The 21101-nt window shown below is 38.1% G+C and overlaps 2 protein-coding genes and 1 pseudogene across 2 annotated transcripts; all 3 read right to left on the bottom strand.

Moving 5' to 3' along the window:
• Positions 1-368: 368 nt before the first annotated feature.
• Positions 369-2267, bottom strand: LOC149043577 (orexin/Hypocretin receptor type 1-like). Its single transcript, XM_089210359.1, has one exon. The coding sequence runs from the start codon at positions 2067-2069 to the stop codon at positions 1068-1070; it is 1002 nt and encodes a 333-aa protein (XP_089066485.1). The 5' UTR covers positions 2070-2267; the 3' UTR covers positions 369-1067.
• A 10904-nt stretch (positions 2268-13171) lies between these two features.
• Positions 13172-16675, bottom strand: LOC149043576 (uncharacterized; annotated as a pseudogene).
• Positions 16676-17677: 1002 nt separating this feature from the next.
• LOC149043575 (TNF receptor-associated factor 5-like) lies at positions 17678-20987 on the bottom strand. Its single transcript, XM_089210353.1, has 4 exons — positions 19045-20987; positions 18746-18926; positions 18464-18669; positions 17678-18205 (listed from the first exon to the last, which is right to left on the bottom strand). Exons 1-4 carry the CDS (start codon positions 19500-19502, stop codon positions 18043-18045), a joined length of 1008 nt encoding a protein of 335 aa, XP_089066479.1. The 5' UTR covers positions 19503-20987; the 3' UTR covers positions 17678-18042.
• Between the last annotated feature and the right edge of the window lie 114 nt (positions 20988-21101).

Here is a 21101-nt window from a genome sequence, read left to right as displayed (position 1 = left end):
GGTGAATTGCGCTTTTCGCGCGCGCTAATTAGCTACTTCGCTAATTGGCTAGATCGCCGGTAATGACTGTGAAACACCTCGTTTCACAACGCCTATCTTCTCATTATTATTAAAATTAAAACATTTGCTGGATAGTTCTGAAAATTGAACCATATTTCTCTATATTCTTCTCAGATGTCCAAGCCCCTGAATATTAGCTTCATTTTCTCTTTTCCTTTTTAGTTGTTGTTGTTGTTGTTTTTTTTTTAAATTATATTATTTCAGAACAAAGTCAGACAAAAAAAAGAACAAACATTACAACCTTAAGGGAGATCGGGTGGCCAAGTGGTTAGCGCGCTCCATTCTAAACGGAATAAGACGATTCTTGGTCCATAAGTATATCTTTTGCTATAATTGTGTATGTCATAACCGGAGGCTCTTACAAATCTCCTTTCAGAACAGCTAATTATAATCTGAAATAGTGAAAATTAAATTATTATCGCGAAAACGGTATGCAAATACACTTAATTAAGGCTATCCGGACCACTGAATAAATATGTCAGTGTTTCCTTTTTGACCAATACCCCATAGGGCTCTCATGATCATTTTAATCAAATTGGAAAACAGATGCTGTAAATAATCAAATTCTTTAAAAATACCAACCAGCAGGGGGCACACCAGTTGGCTGTATACAAAGCGAGTCAAGGAATCGACGCTACGGAAAAACGAGAACAAATCCAGCAAGTATTAGAGTAGAGGGCTTGCACCCGTGACCACCAAATCACTAGTTCAGCACCCTCACCATACTGCCTACAACATCGCAGAAGCAATGCCAGTATACTTCTTCCTATAGTTCACTATGCCACGGATCCCCTTTTTTATTCTTACCAGCCGATAGAACGGTTCTTGTCGAGTTGCAATTATCAATTTCTCATCAAATTACTCGGATTACTAAAGTAACTTATCTGAAACCGTATACAGGTGTTTGTATTATATTATATAATTAGTAATACGCAAATCCGTTTTAAGCGAGTTCCTATCTTACAGTTTACCAAATTCGTAATAAAAGTTTCATGTTATGAGAGGGATTATATCGTTGATTCTTTCTGGATTGCTTCATCTTCAGGTGGTAAGACGGCATCTGATGTTTTGATGGTGAGACTTGAAGTCAACCGGCTGCTTTTTCTACTGACGATCCATGTAAATGCTGTCTTTATCTTGGTGCTCAGAAAAATGTACAGCCATGGGTTAACGGCGCTGTTGGCGTGTCCAAACCAGAAACACACAAAGCTGACAATCGGCTGTAGCTGAAACTTTGATGGGCGCATGACGATCATCATGTGGACTACTTGTGGTGGGAGCCAACAAAGGGCAAAGGCACAGGTAACAATAATGAGCATCCGAACCACTCTCCTCTTGGAGGTTTCCAGTTGCGCTCGATTTCCTCTCAAATTATTTACTCCAGGTGCAACATGGAACCATAAATTCCATGCAGTGATGGTATACAGGCAAGAAATAACGGCTAAGGGGATGAAATAGTTGACGACGAAAAGGAGGAGGTATATTCCTCGAAGAGCCCTATCTGGATCACCCAAGATGTAAACAGATAGCATGCAATAGGAAGAATTATTGTAGTCCTCCACGGTTTGAATAACAAGGAAAATGGACATGGAGACCAGTGACGCGATACAAATAAATGGAACGGTTAGTTTAGGCTTTCGAAACCAAAGATGGCGGCGGAGGGGATGAACGATCGCATAGTACCTGTCGATCGCCATGAACGTCAGGCAGAGGACGGATGCTGTTATAGTGACGTAGGCAGTGTATACAACACCTTTACACATGACTATTCCAAATACTCCCGGGATCATCCACAAACCATCTGTATATATTATGGAAATCGACCAGGGCATCACAATCAGGGTTACAAGCAAATCAGCGATGGCCATGTTGACGAACATAAAGCTTGTCAGTGATCTGACTTCAGGTTTCTTCCACACGATGTAGATGAGGAAGCCATTCCCTGCAAACGCTACGAGCATCGTGATGGCGTAGAGGACTGTGATGATCCATTCGGTTTCTGGTTTCATCTTTAGTTCCTGTTTTTCTGTTGCTAAAGTTGAATAAGATAAAACTGTTATTACTGAATAAATAAGGGAACACTCATGGCCCCCCTAAAATCTTATTCGATACCAACCTGGGATGTGGTGAGAGGAATCGATTGTAAATTCAAAGGAAACAAAAACATTTAAATTTATTTTTTTTTAACAAAGTTCCCTTTGGTTGAGTCGATGATATTTCGGGACGCCACTGAAGCTGTGAACAGGAACAGAAATACTGGAAACAGGAAAAGGAATACACCTTAACATCAGTATGCATACTCTCCACACTGTTCTCTATACACCCTAACATCAGGATGCATACTCTCCACACTGTTCTCTATACACCCTAACATCAGTATGCATACTCTCCACACTGTTCTCTATACACCCTAACATCATTATCCATAAATAACCCCAGTGAAAAAATCTTAGGGTGCGTTCCTTTGGGAGAATCCGGATCAGGATTTCTGATCTGTGGCGTTCCTTTCGAGCAAATCCATTTTCAGATCAGTGATCTATCAAATCCACTCTGGACAAGGATTCGTCGGTTCACTGATCTGCGTGATCTAAAGACGGATCATTGGATCACTGATCCAACGCGTTCCTTTAGGCGAAGGATCCGAAATTAATCATTTTGCCCAGCGGTGCTCAATTTCAAATTAGTAGGTACCTCATATATTGACCGGAAAGATTGTTGGCAATCCTCCACAAATTCTGCGATAAACACGAAATAAAATCGATTTTGTAATGTTAAATCGATCGGCCACTGATCGCAGGCATTCAGGGTTCTCCAGTATCCATATCGTAGTCAATATTTGCTTCTGTTTTAATTTCATAGTTTGAGTTTACCATGAAAAAATGTGCTTCTAATAAATAGTGCGTGCTAAAAGCCCGTGCAGTAAGACGAGCCATTGAGGGTAGAGCTCAATAACCCACGTACATACACAAGTCTTAAAATAGCGTACTTTTTTGGAATTCTCTGAGAGCTCGTCTAAAACTCCGTTCCTTTCATGCGCCGTGATCTGTGTGATCTTAGTAATGAAGTCATGGTTAAGCATTTCTGCATAGATGTATTAAGTAAAATCATCCTTAAAATGTATAAATACTGGTCTTCGTTGTTGGTTTGCCTTTATGACCAAAGCGTTTCTAATTTTTCATCTTCTTATTTGTCGTTTTCCGTCCCGATGAATAAAGATAACTTTCAGAAACAGTTTTTTTTTTACTATTTTCAATTTTCTGCACGGTTCCTTCATTTGTTCGCATAATACCAATAACGAAAATTATCAGAAAAATTATCAGAAGGAAGCGATAGCAATGTATGATATCTTATTGAAGACACCGTTGGCGCATGTATATGATTATTTTTGATGGACTGTAACGTTGATAGAATTAGTTTGGAAACAGGAAACCGATCTGCCTATATATTCGCCTTACAAAGTCAACTTGTTTCCCTCCAAATTGTTGTGAGTTAAGAAGCGTTGAACGTCTCATGGCAGTGAACGTACCTGCGATAGAATGCACTGAAGTCCGCTGTCAGCAAACAGACTTGTAGCCTCTCAGTACTAAAGGAAGATTAAAAAAAAAGGAAAAAAAACATTTCAACCGCACTGATCCAAGCGTTTTTTCAGGTTGATCTGAAATAAGAAACACGGTGAACCTTTGGAGATCGATAAGGTTGCTTCTCCTGTCCAACGGTTTGAGAATTCAATGGCCCGAGACTGATGAACCCTGCTGAACTAAAGAGCTTATTCCTGATCCCTTCCTTTTTTTAACCATTTCAAAATGATTTGCTTTGAATATTAATGCGGTCTCGGTCGCATCTCTTCTTGACAGCTGGACAGAAATATCAGACATAAATGTTTGAGTGTGGGAGTCCTCAAATTGATCTCAAATCCAACATTCCTCATATCAATTGTCAAAGCACCTACAACGCGGGCTAAGTCTTCCGCTTTGAAAGTCATGTCATTTACAGTTAGTTCCTATAAATAATCCCACTTTTTCTTTAGATCTCCTCGTTGATTTTAATTCATAAACTTGAGTATAAAAAACAAACAAACAAAAAGGAAACCCTCTTTACGTGCGGAAATTCAAAATTAACTCAAAATGGAGACTTTTTACTTTCTCGCGAGTCTTAAGGTAGGTGCTCCGTATTTTAAAACTCATATTAGTGAATAATTAGCCGAGTGGTCTCACGAGATGACGAACCAGAGAGAAAGTTGCCTTCGGTGGAATAAACAATTTTAATTTAGGAAAATATAGGAAAGTGAAGGAAATCTGGAGAGATTGCGAAATTATGTTCTACGTATGTCATTGTACTTCTTTGTGAATTTGTCGGTTTGTTCTTGATCATGAGCAGCTGTGAATCAATGACAGACCTTCAGTGGGCTCTATTAGTTCGACAAAAAAATAATGCACTAGGCAAATAACACGCAATTAAGTTTAATAAAAAAAATGATAATTTAGCTTTAAGTCAATGGCACGCAAGTCAATGGAACGCAAGGTTTTGTTATTTAGAATTCTACGATGATTGATCGTAACAATGCACAAAAAGTGGAGACAAATTCCTTATAAATTTGTTTCCTTGCACTGTGTGTTCATAGCCTGCATAATCATGGGAAAGCACACGTCACATTTCGGATCACTTTACTGATGTCAAAATTAAAATGTTAAAAACGACAACTTTTCCAATATTTTACCTCAATGAAACCAACATTTTAACGTTCCCTACAAAATCAAAACAAATCTCAATTCTTGTACTTGTTGTGCCTGAGTAAATACTTGTTTAATAGAACACAAACGGAAAGCTCTCTCTCATGAATTAATTGATATAGTTTCCAACCGTTGTTTCTTTAATTTGACTGCAAGAATCTGTAGTTAACTTTGGCCTTTATGTTTAAATGTGCAGTTTCTACATTTCCCCCAGAGTCTCCATCAGCCTGACTGTTAATAAAATAGTTCAATTAATGTTCGATGGACGGTGCATTGACAGGGGATAGGAATAGCGCTTTGACGCGGCGCTTCGCAGCTTTACATTTCCTGAACTAATCAATTCCTAATGATTCAAGTTTAGGAAGACAGCCTTTTTTTTTTTTTCAGTTTTTGTCAAGATCATGTCGCATTCATATCGAAAGAAGCAGCCAGAATAATTTTTTTTTGCGTGGCGCTATACAATAAGTATAGGAAATGCTTTTGTGAAACATTATCTTCAAAACCAGCTTCTGCGAGGTAATTTGACGCTGAACAGCCAGGACCACCCAATTATTTATCTTCAGCTTTTTGGAAGACAAAAAACGTACGGAAAGTTTTTTTGCTTTTGTTCAGGCAGAAAAGAGAAAACCCGGCGAGAACGAAAGCTAATTCAGTAAAAAAAAATTGTGCAGGAACATTCTCTCGTTCAGATGCACATTGACATAGGATCTTTAGCATAATAATCTATCTTACAAGAGATATTAAATTTAAACAAGATATTGCGCCAGTTTGGCCCTTCGCCGCTAATACTCGTATGGTTCAGTAAGCGTTGGAATAAACTTGGAACATAAGCACCAGCTCAGCTTAACCAAGGCGAAATATTTGAAATCTCCATAGTTAGAGCGGCGAATGAATCGTTTTCTTGAACGTAGCTTTTGTATGATTGAGGAATGATTGCGGTATCAGGAAGTAGACCACATAACAAGAAAATCCGGCCGAGAAACTAAACCATATTTCAAATATCGTCAGCGACATTTTCATTTCCACAAAAAAGATAAGCTCATGGTATGAAAATCATAAAGAGACTTACCTACGGCATATGAGACTCCTGCTTGGATCAAATTACATTAAACGAATGAGGCTTACATCACTTATCATCCACAACTGAATCAGGTTCAGTGTATTTTGGCATAGAGCCCTGTGGCTGCCTTGTTCGTTCAGTTTAAAATGCTAACAAAAATGAGCACAGAGCGGAGAGGTTTAAGTTTTAAAAAAAAACCGTGTGATAGTCACTGGAGCTCGATAAATGAAATGACGCTTATCTCATGTGACATGATTGCTGAGAAAACTAGAAATGAAAAAGACGCATGTACAGGCACGGTTGAACCGTGCGACGAAAAGCGTCAAGCAACGGTGCCCACGTGGATCATAATAAAACTGACCTAGACACCTCTTCACGATCTGCAGTGTACTTGTTAAGTTGGAGATTCGAGCAGAATACCCCTATTACTATATAATTAGTTCATTGGCAAGCTAGCGGAAGTTGTTGCAGAGGGGCTGCTCTGAGTCGCGGATTTTGTTCTTACTGTGCTATGGGAAACGAAACTGGAGGAGCTTCTAGTCATGGTAGAAATAAGAAATAGGTTTTAAATAGCATAAAATTGTGGCCGTGCAGTGTTGAAATAATACAGGTTTATCAACACAGGTAACAAAACGACTCTCACGAAAGCAGACAAAACCGCGCAAACCATGCACAGGGCTGCGATCTCTAGCCGTTTGGTCGTTAGCTGAGACGACAGATATTTTGCTTTAAGAGACTTAAGAAGAAATTCATTAAAAATAATAGATGGTGACTTACCCGCACACTCTCTTGACAATAGACAACCAACAACAGTCCACCGTCGATCGTAACAAAGATCATTCGTAATTTAGTTCCGACTTATGACTCATCTGCGATAGCATTTTGATTTTATTATTAATTTAATCTCAGACTCTTCACTGGCATGTGTAATTTTTATGTGATGGATCTGATACGAAACAAGACAACGCGTGAGAAGACATTTTAAGCTCAAGTGAAATTGACAACTGTACAAAGTCCGCCTTTCTGCGCTAGCGAGATGACAGTAATTGGTAAAAAGTCCAGACTTTGTACTAGCTTTGACCAAACACAGACAATCACGTCCACTCTGACTCGATTTGTTATTACACTCGATAATAAATTTCGTTTGGAAGCAAAGTTTGATTTTTTGACAATAGCAAGTTAGCTGAGTGAAGTCTTCCTTCGATCAGTTGACAAAACGAACTGGTTTGACTGGTGTACCTATAACTTATTTTCTCTAGTACCTCGCTATTACGGACTCTCGCTATTACGGACACAAAATCTCCCCCAGGTTGTTCGCAATAACGAGTGTATCTAGAGGCTCGTTTGGCTCGGTAGTGGATGAAAGAACGAGGAATAATGAACATACGCGTCTAGTCTTTGGTGGTTTTACTAGTGGCTCGTTTGACTCGGCAGAGGATGATAGAACAAGGAATAATGGATGTGCATGTTAAATCTTAGGTCTAAATATGTGGTGGCTCGGTTGGCTTAGCGGTGGATGAAAGAACGAGGAATAGTCATTTAATGTGCGGTCTTAGGGCTATATAGCAACTTATAGCAAGGAATTTATGTCTGGAAATTGCAGGTACGATTGAACCGTGCGAAGGAAAAGCGCTAGTATTATCTAGCGACGATCAAAGTGCTTGTATTATCAAGCGACGATCAAAGTGCTTGTATTATCAAGCTACGATCAAAGTTCTTGTATTATCAAGCGACGACGAAAGTACTTGTATCAAACGACGATGCCTACAATAGGAGGGTTAAAAGACCTTAAAAGGATTACAACTCTGATGTACATCGGTTTGGAAAAACAAACATTACATTTATGTCCGTAACGACGACTCTTCTGGTTTTTCAGAACAAAGGAAAAGCATAGAGTCGGACTTTATTCAGAGATGTCATCCCACTTTTTTCACAGTTTACATCTCCATGTTATTCACCTTTTTGGGTCATGCATCATTAATAGATGCATTTGATCCAAAATTCCCAATATTTAATGTTAATCTGTAGATTAAGAAATTTGAAGTTTCCAAGAAGTCTCGCTTTCAAGTGCTTGAATTTTTCAGAGGCCAAATCACTTCTCAACTGGCTCCGAACAAAAAACGAACCCACAGCTAGTTGCCCATTTACAAAATGAAATTTTAAGTTTTTAAGGTCATGGAGGCTTGGTGAGTAGAGAAACTGTGATCAGACACAATGCACGTGTCTTACTTTTCATGCTAAAAAAGAAATAAAAACAGATGAAAGATAATTTTATTAACACGACTTTCAGAAGCGTTAAGCCGATAATAATTAATAAAACCATCAAAATTAACAGCTTTCAAATGGTAATTTTTATATGGAAAAGTTGTACGTGATGTAGCCAACTCTAGAGATTCTGCAAGCCAACCTCTTAAAGTGTGACCGAACACCCGACCGATTTCGGATACTAACGAAATTATTCGCTGCTTGATTGGTAATACCTATGAACTTCAGATAGAGAAATGACGAAAAAAGTCAGAAAAGTCGGGGTATTTTCTTTCATTACCATCAATTGACTTGGAATTTTTATAGAAATATTTCAATTTCATTCATTTATCATACTCTTTTTGATTTAAAGAAACTTCACCTAATTTCTCCATCATATAGCATTTCCGTAATAATTACGAGAAACAACTGAAATTTGAAACTTTTTGCTAAAACATTTACCTCCTTTTCTTTAATAAATTCGAGAAGTTTCGTAAAGCCAGCATGGCGATCTTTTCCCAGAGGGCATAGGTACAAAAGAAAACAAAAATACGAGAAAAACTTCTATGTCTGACTGCTGTTAAGTTATACACCTGATAAAACACTCGCTATACTCCGCCATAGCTTTGTATAAGAAGATGAATCACACTCATTTTGATTAGTTTTTACTAATGTTCAATTGGAGGACAGACTCCTCGTTGGCATCCCGATAATCAATATTCAAGCAAATAAATATTGCCGTGGGTCTCTTCAGTAGTAACTCACAGTGTCACACTAGGCTGTGCTTCATGTGGCACGTTTTTGTTCTTACAACTTTCGTCTCATCCACAAAGATGTGGAAAACTTGAAATTACGAATTGCTGTTGTTGGCACCGACCATCTACAAATTTATTTCCTCTCTTCCCAAGATATGCAAATTATAACGTCTGCTTACTTCTGTATCGGACGCATAAATCAGTCAAAAACGTTTCTAGAAAAAGATGTAAGCCATTTTTCACGAAGGCCAAGGAAATATTATAATATTATAGCCGAGTGAGGAATCAAACCTTAGTTCTTTTTCTTTTTTTCTTTTCTTTTTTTTCAGTGTAATCAAAAGAGTGACAGGATAGTTATAATGATCACACACATACGATCCTAAATAAATAAGTGAAATTTACCAATATCAAATGTGTCTTCCATTCATAATGTTTTTACAAACCTTTATTTAATTTCGCTCGCACTTTTTAAATGTTTCTTACTTCGTGGAGAGAGGCCGTCCAGTTAATCCACGATGCGTGAGGATTCAAGCATGGTGATCGCTGCATAAAATTCAACCAAAACACCTTGATGACATCTTTCTTTCAAATTTTTATAGTTTCAATTTCGAATTACGTCAGTTCAAATTGTTTCATTTTTAACCTTTTTTCCTATTTTGTTTTGATTGTGTGGTAACATACCGTACGCTTTTTTTTTTCAAATAAAAATTACTGAATATATGTTTACTTTTTTATATGCTACTTTTTTTGCGTGCAGAATGCCTACGCTATCTCTGTGGATATTTTTTGAAGACTTCTCAGTTGTCAAGATAACTGAGAAATGTTCAATTTGTTATCAATTTTTATTTCGTATGTATTGCTTAGTAACACGGTTTTCGTCAAGACTTTCTTGTGATCAGAATTTTTGAAAATATGTTTACATGGTTAATTTATTGTTACACTGGATTACAGTGGGTGTCTTATGTAGCTTTTCCGATGTGTCTTTTCGAATCCAACTGACGAAAATCCCATATCTAGTATCCTCATTCATTTGTAATATTTACAGCCCTGGATCTTAAATCCCCAATTTCCTTGCCAAATAAATCCCAAATGTAAAAATTTCGTTATTTTCACTGACCCGAAAACGTATTTCAAATTTTAAATCTAAGATGGCCTTCGATGGTTATTTTACAAGTTCCATCATAGTTTAGATTCAAACGTGATTCTGGAGACTACACCTGATTCAGGGTAGTATTTAAACGCAAGCAGAACATGACAAATGCTGATAACCAAATAGAATAATAAAAGTCTCTTCCATATAAAGAAATTAAGGTAAAACATTTCCTCAAAATTTCCATTTTAGATGGATAACGCTTTTCTAGTGCAAACAAGAAATGAGGAAACCCAAATTAAATGAGTATTTTGTGAAGTCGAACGCCAAAACACATATTGACAATGATTGTTGATCATAGGATTATATCTTCCGCTAATAATACCGCTCTTCTGACGTTACGTTATTGTCTCAAGTGCATCCATGTCTCGATATAAGCACAGGTAAAAGCACGAGCAAATTCTTTCATAAAAACCAGAGCGACAACAAGGATCTGTGCGAAGAAGCCTTTTATTGTGATAGAGTGCAATTGTAATTGTTTTGGTTTTGGTCAATTCCCAATTAACAACTGTGTACTTTATTCCCCAGGTTGAATAAATTTAAAAACAACAATAAAAGCGGAAATTTTACCTTTAAATTTTGTTAATGACCAATCGATCACCTTTATTGTTCCCAGTGAATGTCTTTCGGCCAAAATTTGCTGCAGCTCGTCTTCCGACAAATTTGCGAAACGTGCAACTTGCGAGTTTTTTTCGGCTTCATTTTTGTTGCTTGTTGGAAAAGGACCTAAAAGGCTAGTGCCGATAGAAAAATTGGGCAGTTCTTCGCTGGTTTCTTCCATATTTCAAAGAGAAGGAAAACTGCACTGGAGCTTAAGGTAATTCCCTTGAAATTGTTCTACTATCAAACTTTTTTGAAACTTGGTATAATTAACATTCATGATATAAACAATAAAAAAAAGCAATAAAAAATGGGGTCACCGTGCTTGTTTACGCGTCAGCGGGCTCTTAAAATGGGTATTTTTACTGGTTGTGCGTTAAAAATTCGAATCACCTTCCTCACCTTGAGGATTTCCTCACAAACTGCCGTGAAAGGTGGACATAGTTTTCAGATCACAGTCAAGATATAGAATTTGTGCGGTGGAGACTGGGACGAGACACAAAATGGCGCCCATTGTGTTCGAAGTCTGCTCTCGATATTAAGCTTGTTTTCGGTTGTTTTTATGTGTTTGATATTGCCAACACTGAAATTCATACTTGGGAAGATGCAAAAATAACAAAGAATGAGTTAAGTCAAGATTTGATGAGATTTTATAGTTATGAACCTTTAGTTGAAACAATTTTGTAGCGCTGGCGTTTTGTTAATATTCCAGTGAGCTAAGGTTTTTTATGTTTGCTTTGGGGCAATAAAGGCTTGACAAAGAAACTTGAAGAAAAAGACTGTCGATCCTTATTCTTTGTCTGTTTTTCTTGTTCGGTTTCTATGTTCAGAAAAATGTGAATTCTTCACCCATCACTCTAACAAGAGTGATATATACAGTACAATGTAGTATACTCTGAAAAATACAAACTGTATTTTAAAATTTGCTTTTTATAGTTTAGAACCACACTTCAATGTTTCACTGGTCCTCATTGTGACTAGTAAATCTTCCGTGCAAAAATGATTTTCCAACTTTTTACATTTTGTACACCTTTCATGCTTCAACATGTCACTAAATTAAGTTGATCCTTTTGGTCGTTGGTTCCACAGAATTGAATTGAATATAATATTGATATAGACCCTTTTCAGAATTACTGTTTGCATTCTTGTTTGCAACCAAACCAAAAGAGTAAATATTAGTTTTACAAAACATTAATTGCAAAAATTGCAATCTTAATTTGCATTATCTATAAAGCACTGACATATTTGCGCCAGCACTCGCTTGTATGAGGAGACTCTGGGTTTGTTGTCAAACCTCTCCATCAGAACTTGCTTCACCCCTCCTTCCTTGCCTCTTTGGTACACCACTTGAAGGTGATGGAGACCCAAATCCGAGCTTGCACACTTAATGGCCATTGAGGCAGAAATGTACTTCTCTCTAACTAATGGCTGCAGGGAATTAACCAGAAGATTCTTTTCTTTTAGGAGCTTCTGATAGGATGCCACTCATGAAACTTTGAAGCTGTGCTTTTGTAGCAGTTTGACATTTAGAAACTTGTTCACCAGCTGGTAGAGCGTTTGCATATCTGCAAGAGCATTGTGAGCTTCATAGGATTTACACAGAAGATCTGGATCAATATTTGTTTCTGGGCAACCGAGCTCGATATCGATTTGTCGTACTCGATTACCATTCCTGCTCGATAAGCAAACGATAACTACAAGTCGAGCTCGATCGCTAATCGAGTACGATTACTAATCGAGCTCGATTACTAATCGAGCTCGATTAGTTATCGAGCTCGACAAAATTCGTTTATCGAGCTCGGTTACAGTACTGACGAGAAAGACTGGTGGAGAGTCCAACCTTATGGAGTGCGATGGAGTGTGCAAAAAAACCTCGATACCGACGGCGAAATACTTCATAAGTTTTTTAGGAGATTCAGAGACAGGATTCATAGAGAGGATACGAAGTAAGTGGGGAGAATATTGAAAATAAATTTTCCCACGCTGCCGTTTTTGTTTAAGCGATTTTCTTCCCTAAGATCAGGACACCCTTTTTTTCGCTCGTGTGCGTTCCGGCTTTCTCTACGACAACTTGCATTTAGATATTACTTTGAACTTTTACTGTAACTTTTTAGAGGGTAATTAAAGAAAGGAAAAGACACGCATATGAAGCGGTAAAAAAAAACTGAATATCGTCGCACCTTTTTTCTGACTAATAACAGTGTCATCTATCGACACAACAACATTCGTATCGCACTCTAGTTTTAAAATGTTACTATTTTTTCTCCCTAAGAAAAGATTACGACTGAATCACCAATATTTTGAACTTTTCAATCAAGTTTTATTTTTGAACACTGTGATTGTTGTGCGTTAAATACTTCCAACATCAAAGCCCCGACCACACTTTCGCAGGTGCTTTGAAAAACGTTATTTTTCTCTCACAATCCAAAAAGAGCTTTGCCTCTATCCATGAAAATGAATAAACTGGTTTTTTTCTTTTTTTTTTTTTGCATTATCATAATTGTCATCTACGGCAAAAAAAAAGAAATGCAGCTAGATGATGTGTATAGTAAAGCCCTTATCATGCCGTCAAAAAAAGTGTTACAAGAAAAATCAACATCGGGGAATTCGAAAAGGTCGGTTTTCAAAATGAGTTAAAATTCAAGTTGAAATCGCATATTTTAAAAATACGTCGTTTCGTTAGAAAATCTTTCCGGACCAGTGTGGTCAGTAGACCTAACCTATGTAAAACCTATTCAACATAGTCATGGACAGAGCTTAATTGTTTATTTACCTGTCTCTCCCAAAACTGAAAGTAAAAACCGTAGCGTATTTACAAAACCGGATTATCAACTAGATATTGATTGGCTACAACGGCCAAAAAATTCTGCATGGATTGCTGAGCGGTTCCCGCTCTCCACCGACGCCACATTTGCTCGTCGAGGTAGGACTGCAAGTCTTCCCTCCTTATCCTCCGGCGTGTTTTCTCGCCCAATTTTAAACTGTTCCAGCAGGATTCGATTTCTTGGGTGTCAACCCCATAGTGACTGGGTCAACGAAGTTGATTCGGTGGACAATCATTTGATGTGCACTTATGTTGTTAATTCTTTGGTCCGTCTGCCGGTAGGAGGCCAAGTCATCCGAGTGCACTTCGGTTCCAGGGAGAACACACCTTGAAATGATGGGATGGAGGGTGGCCATATCTCGTCTTTCCACTTCATCGAAGTAGCTTTTTGCAGGTAAATGTTGTGTCGTAACAATCCCAAAAACCCATGTGTACCTTTGTGCACGTCTTCCCCAGTTGTTCTGAAATAATAAAAAAATATATATATTTCAGATGGATGATTTTTGTCCCATTAATATTTTGCTTTAGGCTTTATCCCAGCTATGTGTAATTATCATTCACCTGTATGAAATAATTTTGATATTAAAGCGCCCTGAGTGCTTTTTGTTGTCACATTCCCACCTACTTCTGCTTGCGAACCACATGTTCCAGAAAATTAAGGAACAGTAAGGTTATGAAAATATTTATATTTCAAAAATATTGAAATGATTGGAGGCGAACATTTGCCTAGTATATACTATATCAGTAATATAATATGGCACAAAAAGGTGATTTTTTTAAACTCATTTATTCCTGCTATAAATGGTTGCCATAATTTTTGTGTGCCAATAGTGGGCAAGTTGCTCGGAGGCGATTAGCAAAGGATGTTCAAAGTTTGAGTGCAGGCCGAGTGCAGGCGATCTACGACGCTATTTCCCGTGTTAGTATATACTTGAAAAAATAGTGATTTTAGCTTTGATTAGTGGTTGAATTTACTCTCGTCGCATCTTACACCAGTCCAAAGGGCGTGATTGGCCTGTCCAGAAGGTTTCTTGGGCAGCCATCCTGTAAGCGCCTACTAATTTTCTTATCAAGTTTGTATTTAAATCCAGGTACCTGGAAATTCGTCGCTGGGAGTCCTCAGCAGAGAAGAAATAAACCTTCTGCAGGAGTTTGCCAAGTGGCACTCTGGGGAATTCCTCGAAAAAACTGTTTGATCTCACACTTCTTCTTTTTATGCATCCTCAGCAGCGCCTGTACAGTATTGTTAAGGAAAGACCCTTTATCGTTTTTGAACAAATTAAAATGGTCGGTTTAAGCATTCCTCTCCACTGAATATATAGACGCGTATAGATGCGACTTTTATGATGGATGCTCTTGCTTCTAGAAGTTTTGAATTAACATCAAAGAGGTCTTCTACATCGAATGGGAAAAGTGCGTTCTAAAACACCTTAAGTACGTCGATAATTATTATTGTAACCCACGGTACTTTTAGTGTTGTTTTGAGGTTTTTTTTTCTTAAGTCGGTGTATTTATCACGTAGCAGTCAAGTGAAAATCCAAATTGTGCTATGAACACTTGCAACTTACATGACAGTTTTATGTAGCGGCATGCAGACGCATGTAAAAGTTGTTACTATATAAGTTGAAAAGGAGATAGATTAAAGGACGTTTGTGCCAATGCACACGCCCGATGAAAGAGGGACTAAAGCTAGTAATCGATAGCAAGTTCCCTTATAGGTTATCTCCGAAAAGCGCCTTTTCCCCGTTGTTGTTCTTCAATTAAATACGAAATACATTTATGTCAGCCCCGCGCGTTAAGATGGTAGCTGCGTTAAAAAAAAAAATTAAAAAAAAAAGATGACGCTTATTTAAAATTGACCGTGCCCACTAAAAAGGAGAAGTTGCAATATTTGTGCGCACAAACTAAAAATAATTCATTATAATTGAAATGGAAATGCGAATTTTGGGCATATACTCAGTTCTTTAAGCGGAGAGGAATTGTACAAAATAATTACTTTACTATCTCGTGCGGTAAAAAAACGATACCTTCGTTCACAATTTAAAGCCTGCCATCTTTGGATAGCGCCTTCATTTTAATCTCTTCAACAGGCCAAGGTGATTACCGAATTAGTCCCATTTTAAGTGTGGGTTGGATTTTTATGGAGTTTAAACGATGACGCGTTAACTTCGTGCCGTTGCAACAGTGTTCGGCAACCGGCCTACCGGCGTTGACTGAGGTTGAACTTTCAAAAAGAAATAATAAATGAACAACAGTAATAAAAAGATGTACCAAATAGTGGAGGGTTCCAATGGGGTGATGGCTGGTAAGTTTAAAGGATAAAATTGTGGCCACTTTACGGCTAACGGTTAGGTTTTTTTCCCTTACGGTGGTTACCAAAAGTATTTTTACTATTAACGTTTTTGACGACTACCGTTTAAAACTTTATCGTGAGGCCTTGCTCTAAAGCTGCATACTGACGTAAGGACTTATTATTTTCTTCTCCTTGTTGGAGTCTAGTCAGCTAGCAATAGCGAGAAACGGGTCTAAATTTCGATGATTTTGTGAGTTTCTTATTTTGTAATTGACTACATCACACTTATGCGTAGTATCTTTTTTTCACACGGCTGTTTAGAACAAATGAATAAAACCCCTTAGGGTGACCTCATCGTTAACAAAAGCAATTAAATCATTGCTAAGCGCAAGGTAAAACAGCCTATTGTTTAAACTTGCGACTTCCTCATCAGTGCCTTTTGTAAGGCAAGTGTGATTTTTTTTTCACCCTTTGTTATAATGGAGAAGTATGTTTGCCGTCGTCATAACAGACCAGAAACAAAGGGGGTAAGTTTCTAAAGAAACTCTGGTGCTGCGTCAGTGGGGGTAACCAGGTGATTTGATAATATTAACTAAGTTGAAATTGTAAATTGGCCACCTAAAAAGTTCAAAAGCTGACGTTTCGAGCCTTAGCTCTTCATCAGACTAATGAAGGGCTAACGCTCGAAACGTCAGCTTTTGAACTCTTTACGGTGGCCAATTTATAATTTCAACTTAGTTCATATTACCAGAAACAGAACAGTTTGTAATTACATTTATAACGACGATTACTAACAATTTAGGTTTATTCATAAAACATTGGGTTGTTATGTACTCCCATGTAGGATAGAAGATATATTTGTATCTGGTGTAAATACTATCTGCGTGTGCTAGGCTAGCTTTTTGTATTTCCAATGGTAGAAAATTTACCCGATCAAATCTGTTGAACTCACCGATCATTTTTTTCTTAATTAATAACAAGTTGTGAGGAAACAAAGTCTTTGTTTATTGAGTAACAACAATTGGCGCTAACCGCACGGCTCCTAAAATACAACAACGCTCAGTAAATTAAGGCATTTCATGTAACATCTGTATGGATAAGGATAAATGGGTTGATCTCACCAACCTTCCTTCCTAATTAAAAAAGAGTTATGAAGAAACAAAGTCTTTGTTTATTGATTCACCGCAATAAGCACTTATCGTATGGCCCCCAAAATACAATAACGCGCAATAGATTGAGGCGGTTTTTTTTTATAACATCCGTTTACAGGATTTTTCAGCTATGATTCACTTACATAGGAAAGTAAACTGAGGTTAACGAATGTGTAGTTATATTCTCTCCAATGCTAGAGGCGACACGTGTTGGAATAAAGGAGAAACTACAACAATACGTCTTTCTTTGTGCTGCCCACTAGTCTTCGTTAAGGAAAAAACTATTTTTAATTCATGTTATGCAGGGCAGGGTTTTTATTCGTTTTACTTTGTTTTTTTTTATGTTTTTTTTTTTTTAACAAATTCAAATTCGTGTCAGCTGGGTTGGTGCGAGGCTGCGTGTCGGCTTTTATTTGGTGTGGGATGCCTTTGATCTGTAACCAAACCGGTTAGACCGTCTGCGACAGTGGGACAAGGGTGTTCAGATAACGGGGAAAAATGCATTTGTCAAATCATTTATTATCACGTGAAACACAGCGCAGCAAACGAACAAATCGAGCTTACTCATACTGAAGAGGGGGAAATTGACGAGTGTGTTACCCATAATTCTTAAAAAAACATATTTGACTTAAAAAACCTAAACATTTTTTGTATCGCTTTCAATATTTGTCCTCGTAGCTATCTTTCCTTCCATAACGTTTTTATCTTAAACATTTTTCCTGTAAGTGTACTTCTGTTTCCTAGAGGTATTTTTCAAATGTAAATAACTAAACTAAACTGGAGGTTGACTGAAAACTCAAAAGTTAGTTAGCTTCCAGACTCTTTATTTTTTCAATTCCTCACTCGTTACTAACCCTAAAATACAACAACGCTTTGACATCACCGGCACTCTTCTATCTTAACAACTGCGTGAAGAGATCTTTTCTAGTTAAGTAATGTTCCAGATAAGTGCTAAGAGAGGTATTACATACAGCAAAAAAAGCGGAAGATCTCAATGAGAAAGTACTGAAAATGTTTTCCATTCAAAAATACTTCTTAAATTTCATGGTTAGTTTGTTCTGTGCTTATCATATTGCCTTTTGTTCTAGTGCATAAACGATTTCCATTTTTTGCGTTATCATTTGCGACCTCGATACCTCTCCTAGCTAATAAATGGAAAATTACTTGTCTTCTTTTTAAAGATAATATGTCAAGACAAACTTGACAATCATAATATCTTCTGGGTCCATGTGATCCAGTTCACAGCGCGGGATATTTGCTGCTACTTCCCCCTCCTTTATCTCCTTCGCCGGGAAAGGGAAAACCTTCTCCTCGCAGGAATCAGGCATCAATACTATTCTGTAGACATAAAGCGTAAAGTCATTAATGATTTGTGATGAATCATGATAAAGTTGATTTTCTTTTTAACAGTTTTTAGGTTCGGAGACATGGTTTTAGATTTCCTAACTCCTGTATGGAAAAATTACGATATTGATGGTCGTTGTAAAATGCGCCAGCTAAATGCAAGTACTTTGGCTTATCAGCAGCGATCATTTATCCTCTGTACTGCGTTCCAGAGCGAGAATCTATCCTTAATTACAAAGATGAGTCCCTAACCTCGTTCCTACTACCACTGCCGTCACTGCGGACACCAGTTCCAAGGAAAGTCCTGCAAATCGTATATGCGCCCTCCACCTGTTCCCATTCGGGCACCTGTACTCAGTGCTGAATAGGTGTGACCCCTTCACGTTATTCCATTTCTCTCCCCTCCAGCGGAAGGAGAACACTCCTCTTTCTTCCAAAATCCATCTCGGTTTGGCTCTCTGAAATGAAACCGAATGTTCATTTCATGTTCATGTGATATCTTTTCTAATTATTTTTATAATTCTAGCGTCTCACCTTGAAATGCATTAGGCCCCGCAGACGCTGGACCTCCCCTTCCTTCAGAACACTGTGGGTGGCGGCTGCATTTGTCGAGTGCTGTGGCATGTTCTTCTGCTTTATTATGGCAGTGCAGCCAGTCACCGCACAGCGGACCGCTCTTTCTGAGCACTCGCTTAAGTGCAGTGTTAAGTGGAGCCTGCAAAATATCAAAATAAGGACCTGGGATGAGCTGGCTAGTGAAACTTTTGGATATTTTGTTGGCCTTAAATAACCATTTGACTGTTGATTTCTTAATTAAACCGACAATATCTTACCGTGGAAGGCTTGTTCCGCAGCTTAGTGGGCACAGTACCCTCTTATTTGAGCAAAGGGAAGCAGTATGCTCCTCGAAAGATTCCCTGGTAATTTTTCTACCGCATTGCTGGCAAGGGAGTTTGTGCTTTGCACATTGCGCAGTGTGTGCTGCCATCCTCTCCCTTGCCACCATCTCTCCACAACCATCATTGGCACACGCCGTTTGAAATTTTCCACACCTTTTCAAGTGCTGCTCGTGCTCGTGAAATTTTCCTTTCCATAGACAGCCGCTCTTATTACACTTGACGTTAAAGTCTCCAATGATATCGTCGAGTGCGACATTGACGTGGAGGGTAACGTCTGTTCCGATCGGTGCTTTACAAAGCGGGCATTTGGGGAAAGTCTCAATGCCTATGAGTGTCGCGAGGCAGTGTCGACAGCCCGAATGCCCACATGCCAGAGTGACAGGCTTAACCATTGTCGATAGGCTTCAAAGTAAAAGATAATCAAGAGAGTTTAGTACATTTCCTTACAAAACTAGTATTGATAAGTCAAGTAATTCCTTCAAAGAGGCCCCTGCTAGCAAGGAATTCAGTTCAAACAGCTACAGTTGTAAAAGTTGTCGAAGGAAAGTGGAATTTAACTATGGAACAATGATTCATAACTCAGAGTCAAAACAAACGCAGAACGTAAATCTGTTATTTGACAAATTACTATTTCGTCTAATTGGTCAAATTCCTGAGGGATGAGCAACATTTCTCTCCTCTCAGAAAGACAACTGCTGAAGTATAAACTATTTAGTACAGCTCGATCACAGAAGTAAGCAAGTGTGCGTTAATGATTTTCCTAGCGTTAATATTTAAACATCTCGTCCTTTTGCCAAAAGAAAATTACAATTTCGCTTATGATCTCTTTTCCCAGGAAATGCGAATATAGTTCCACAGTTAAAAAGAACTTCTGCCTTATGAATGCTCTGAATGCTGTCGGTCGTTCTCCTTAAATGTCAGGTTAAGCCTTGCTTTATTGCAGATTTTCACCTGACATCTTCAAGCTGGGTTTGGAAACCAGCGCAATTTGAAGTTCAGAGTTATGGTGGATGCTTGGCATACAGCTCTGCGTTGTCGAAAAATATAGACTTATCTGTCGACTTTTGAGCCTTTTTAGGAAATTAAGTGTTAGAAAAAGTGCTTTCGTACATGTTTGTTGTTTCAGTTTAGATAATCAGTGGGCTAGATAGCCAAGTAAATTCCAGATTTTTTGCACTATTTTTCAGCGGCAATGTTGGTAAACCAAAGATACACCCACGACAATTGCGACTCGATACTAGGCTCTGTAAATTTGCGCAAAACATTTCGACGAATATCTTAAGTTTGGGAAAACAAAGAGACCTAAAAATTAAAAAAGTTCTTCCTTAACCTATCTCCTATGACATTTAAATTTCTTAACTACTCCACTGAAGATCTCTCTCTCGATGGGTGACAGCGAAAACGATCAGTTGCTGAAAGATAAAAATCATCACAAAACAAAAAAGACTTACCATACAGAACAGTTGAATAGCGCTCCGGGAGGAGAAGTAAACTCAAAATGCTCATTAGACATAGCGAATCTGGCAATGAATAAAGCAGCGAAGTGATCTAATCCAAGCAAAGTTTGCTTTTAGTGAAAGAACCAAGACTAACTGATAAGTAAACGATGTTTATAACCTTGTGAACCTCAATGGGAAATGTGTATTTCCTGGACAATTTGACACGTATTCATCAATAACAATTGATACTGATCTGGCAACAATCGATCCGCGAAATGACAGTTACCCAGGGTCAAGTTCCCTGTTCAAACAATCAAGTTTCCATTCTGCATGTGCGAGTGTGTGTGTGTATGTGTGTGTGGACATCATTTCCTGGAAAAGGGTAACTTGCCCGTTTCATGGAATTAAAGAACAATTAAACGAATCGAATAAAAGGGTGCGCTTAGCGCATTTGCGGCAAACGATCCTAATATTTGAAAAGATAGAGGGGCCGCAGCCAGGATGAAACATCTTGTAAAATTTAAAAAACGATCTCTGGCTAAAACTTTTAAA

Source organism: Pocillopora damicornis, chromosome 6, assembly GCF_964200805.1.
Source record: "Pocillopora damicornis chromosome 6, jaPocDami1.2, whole genome shotgun sequence".
NCBI classification, from domain to species: Eukaryota; Metazoa; Cnidaria; class Anthozoa; order Scleractinia; family Pocilloporidae; genus Pocillopora; species Pocillopora damicornis.
This window is presented reverse-complemented; position numbering and strand designations above follow the sequence as displayed.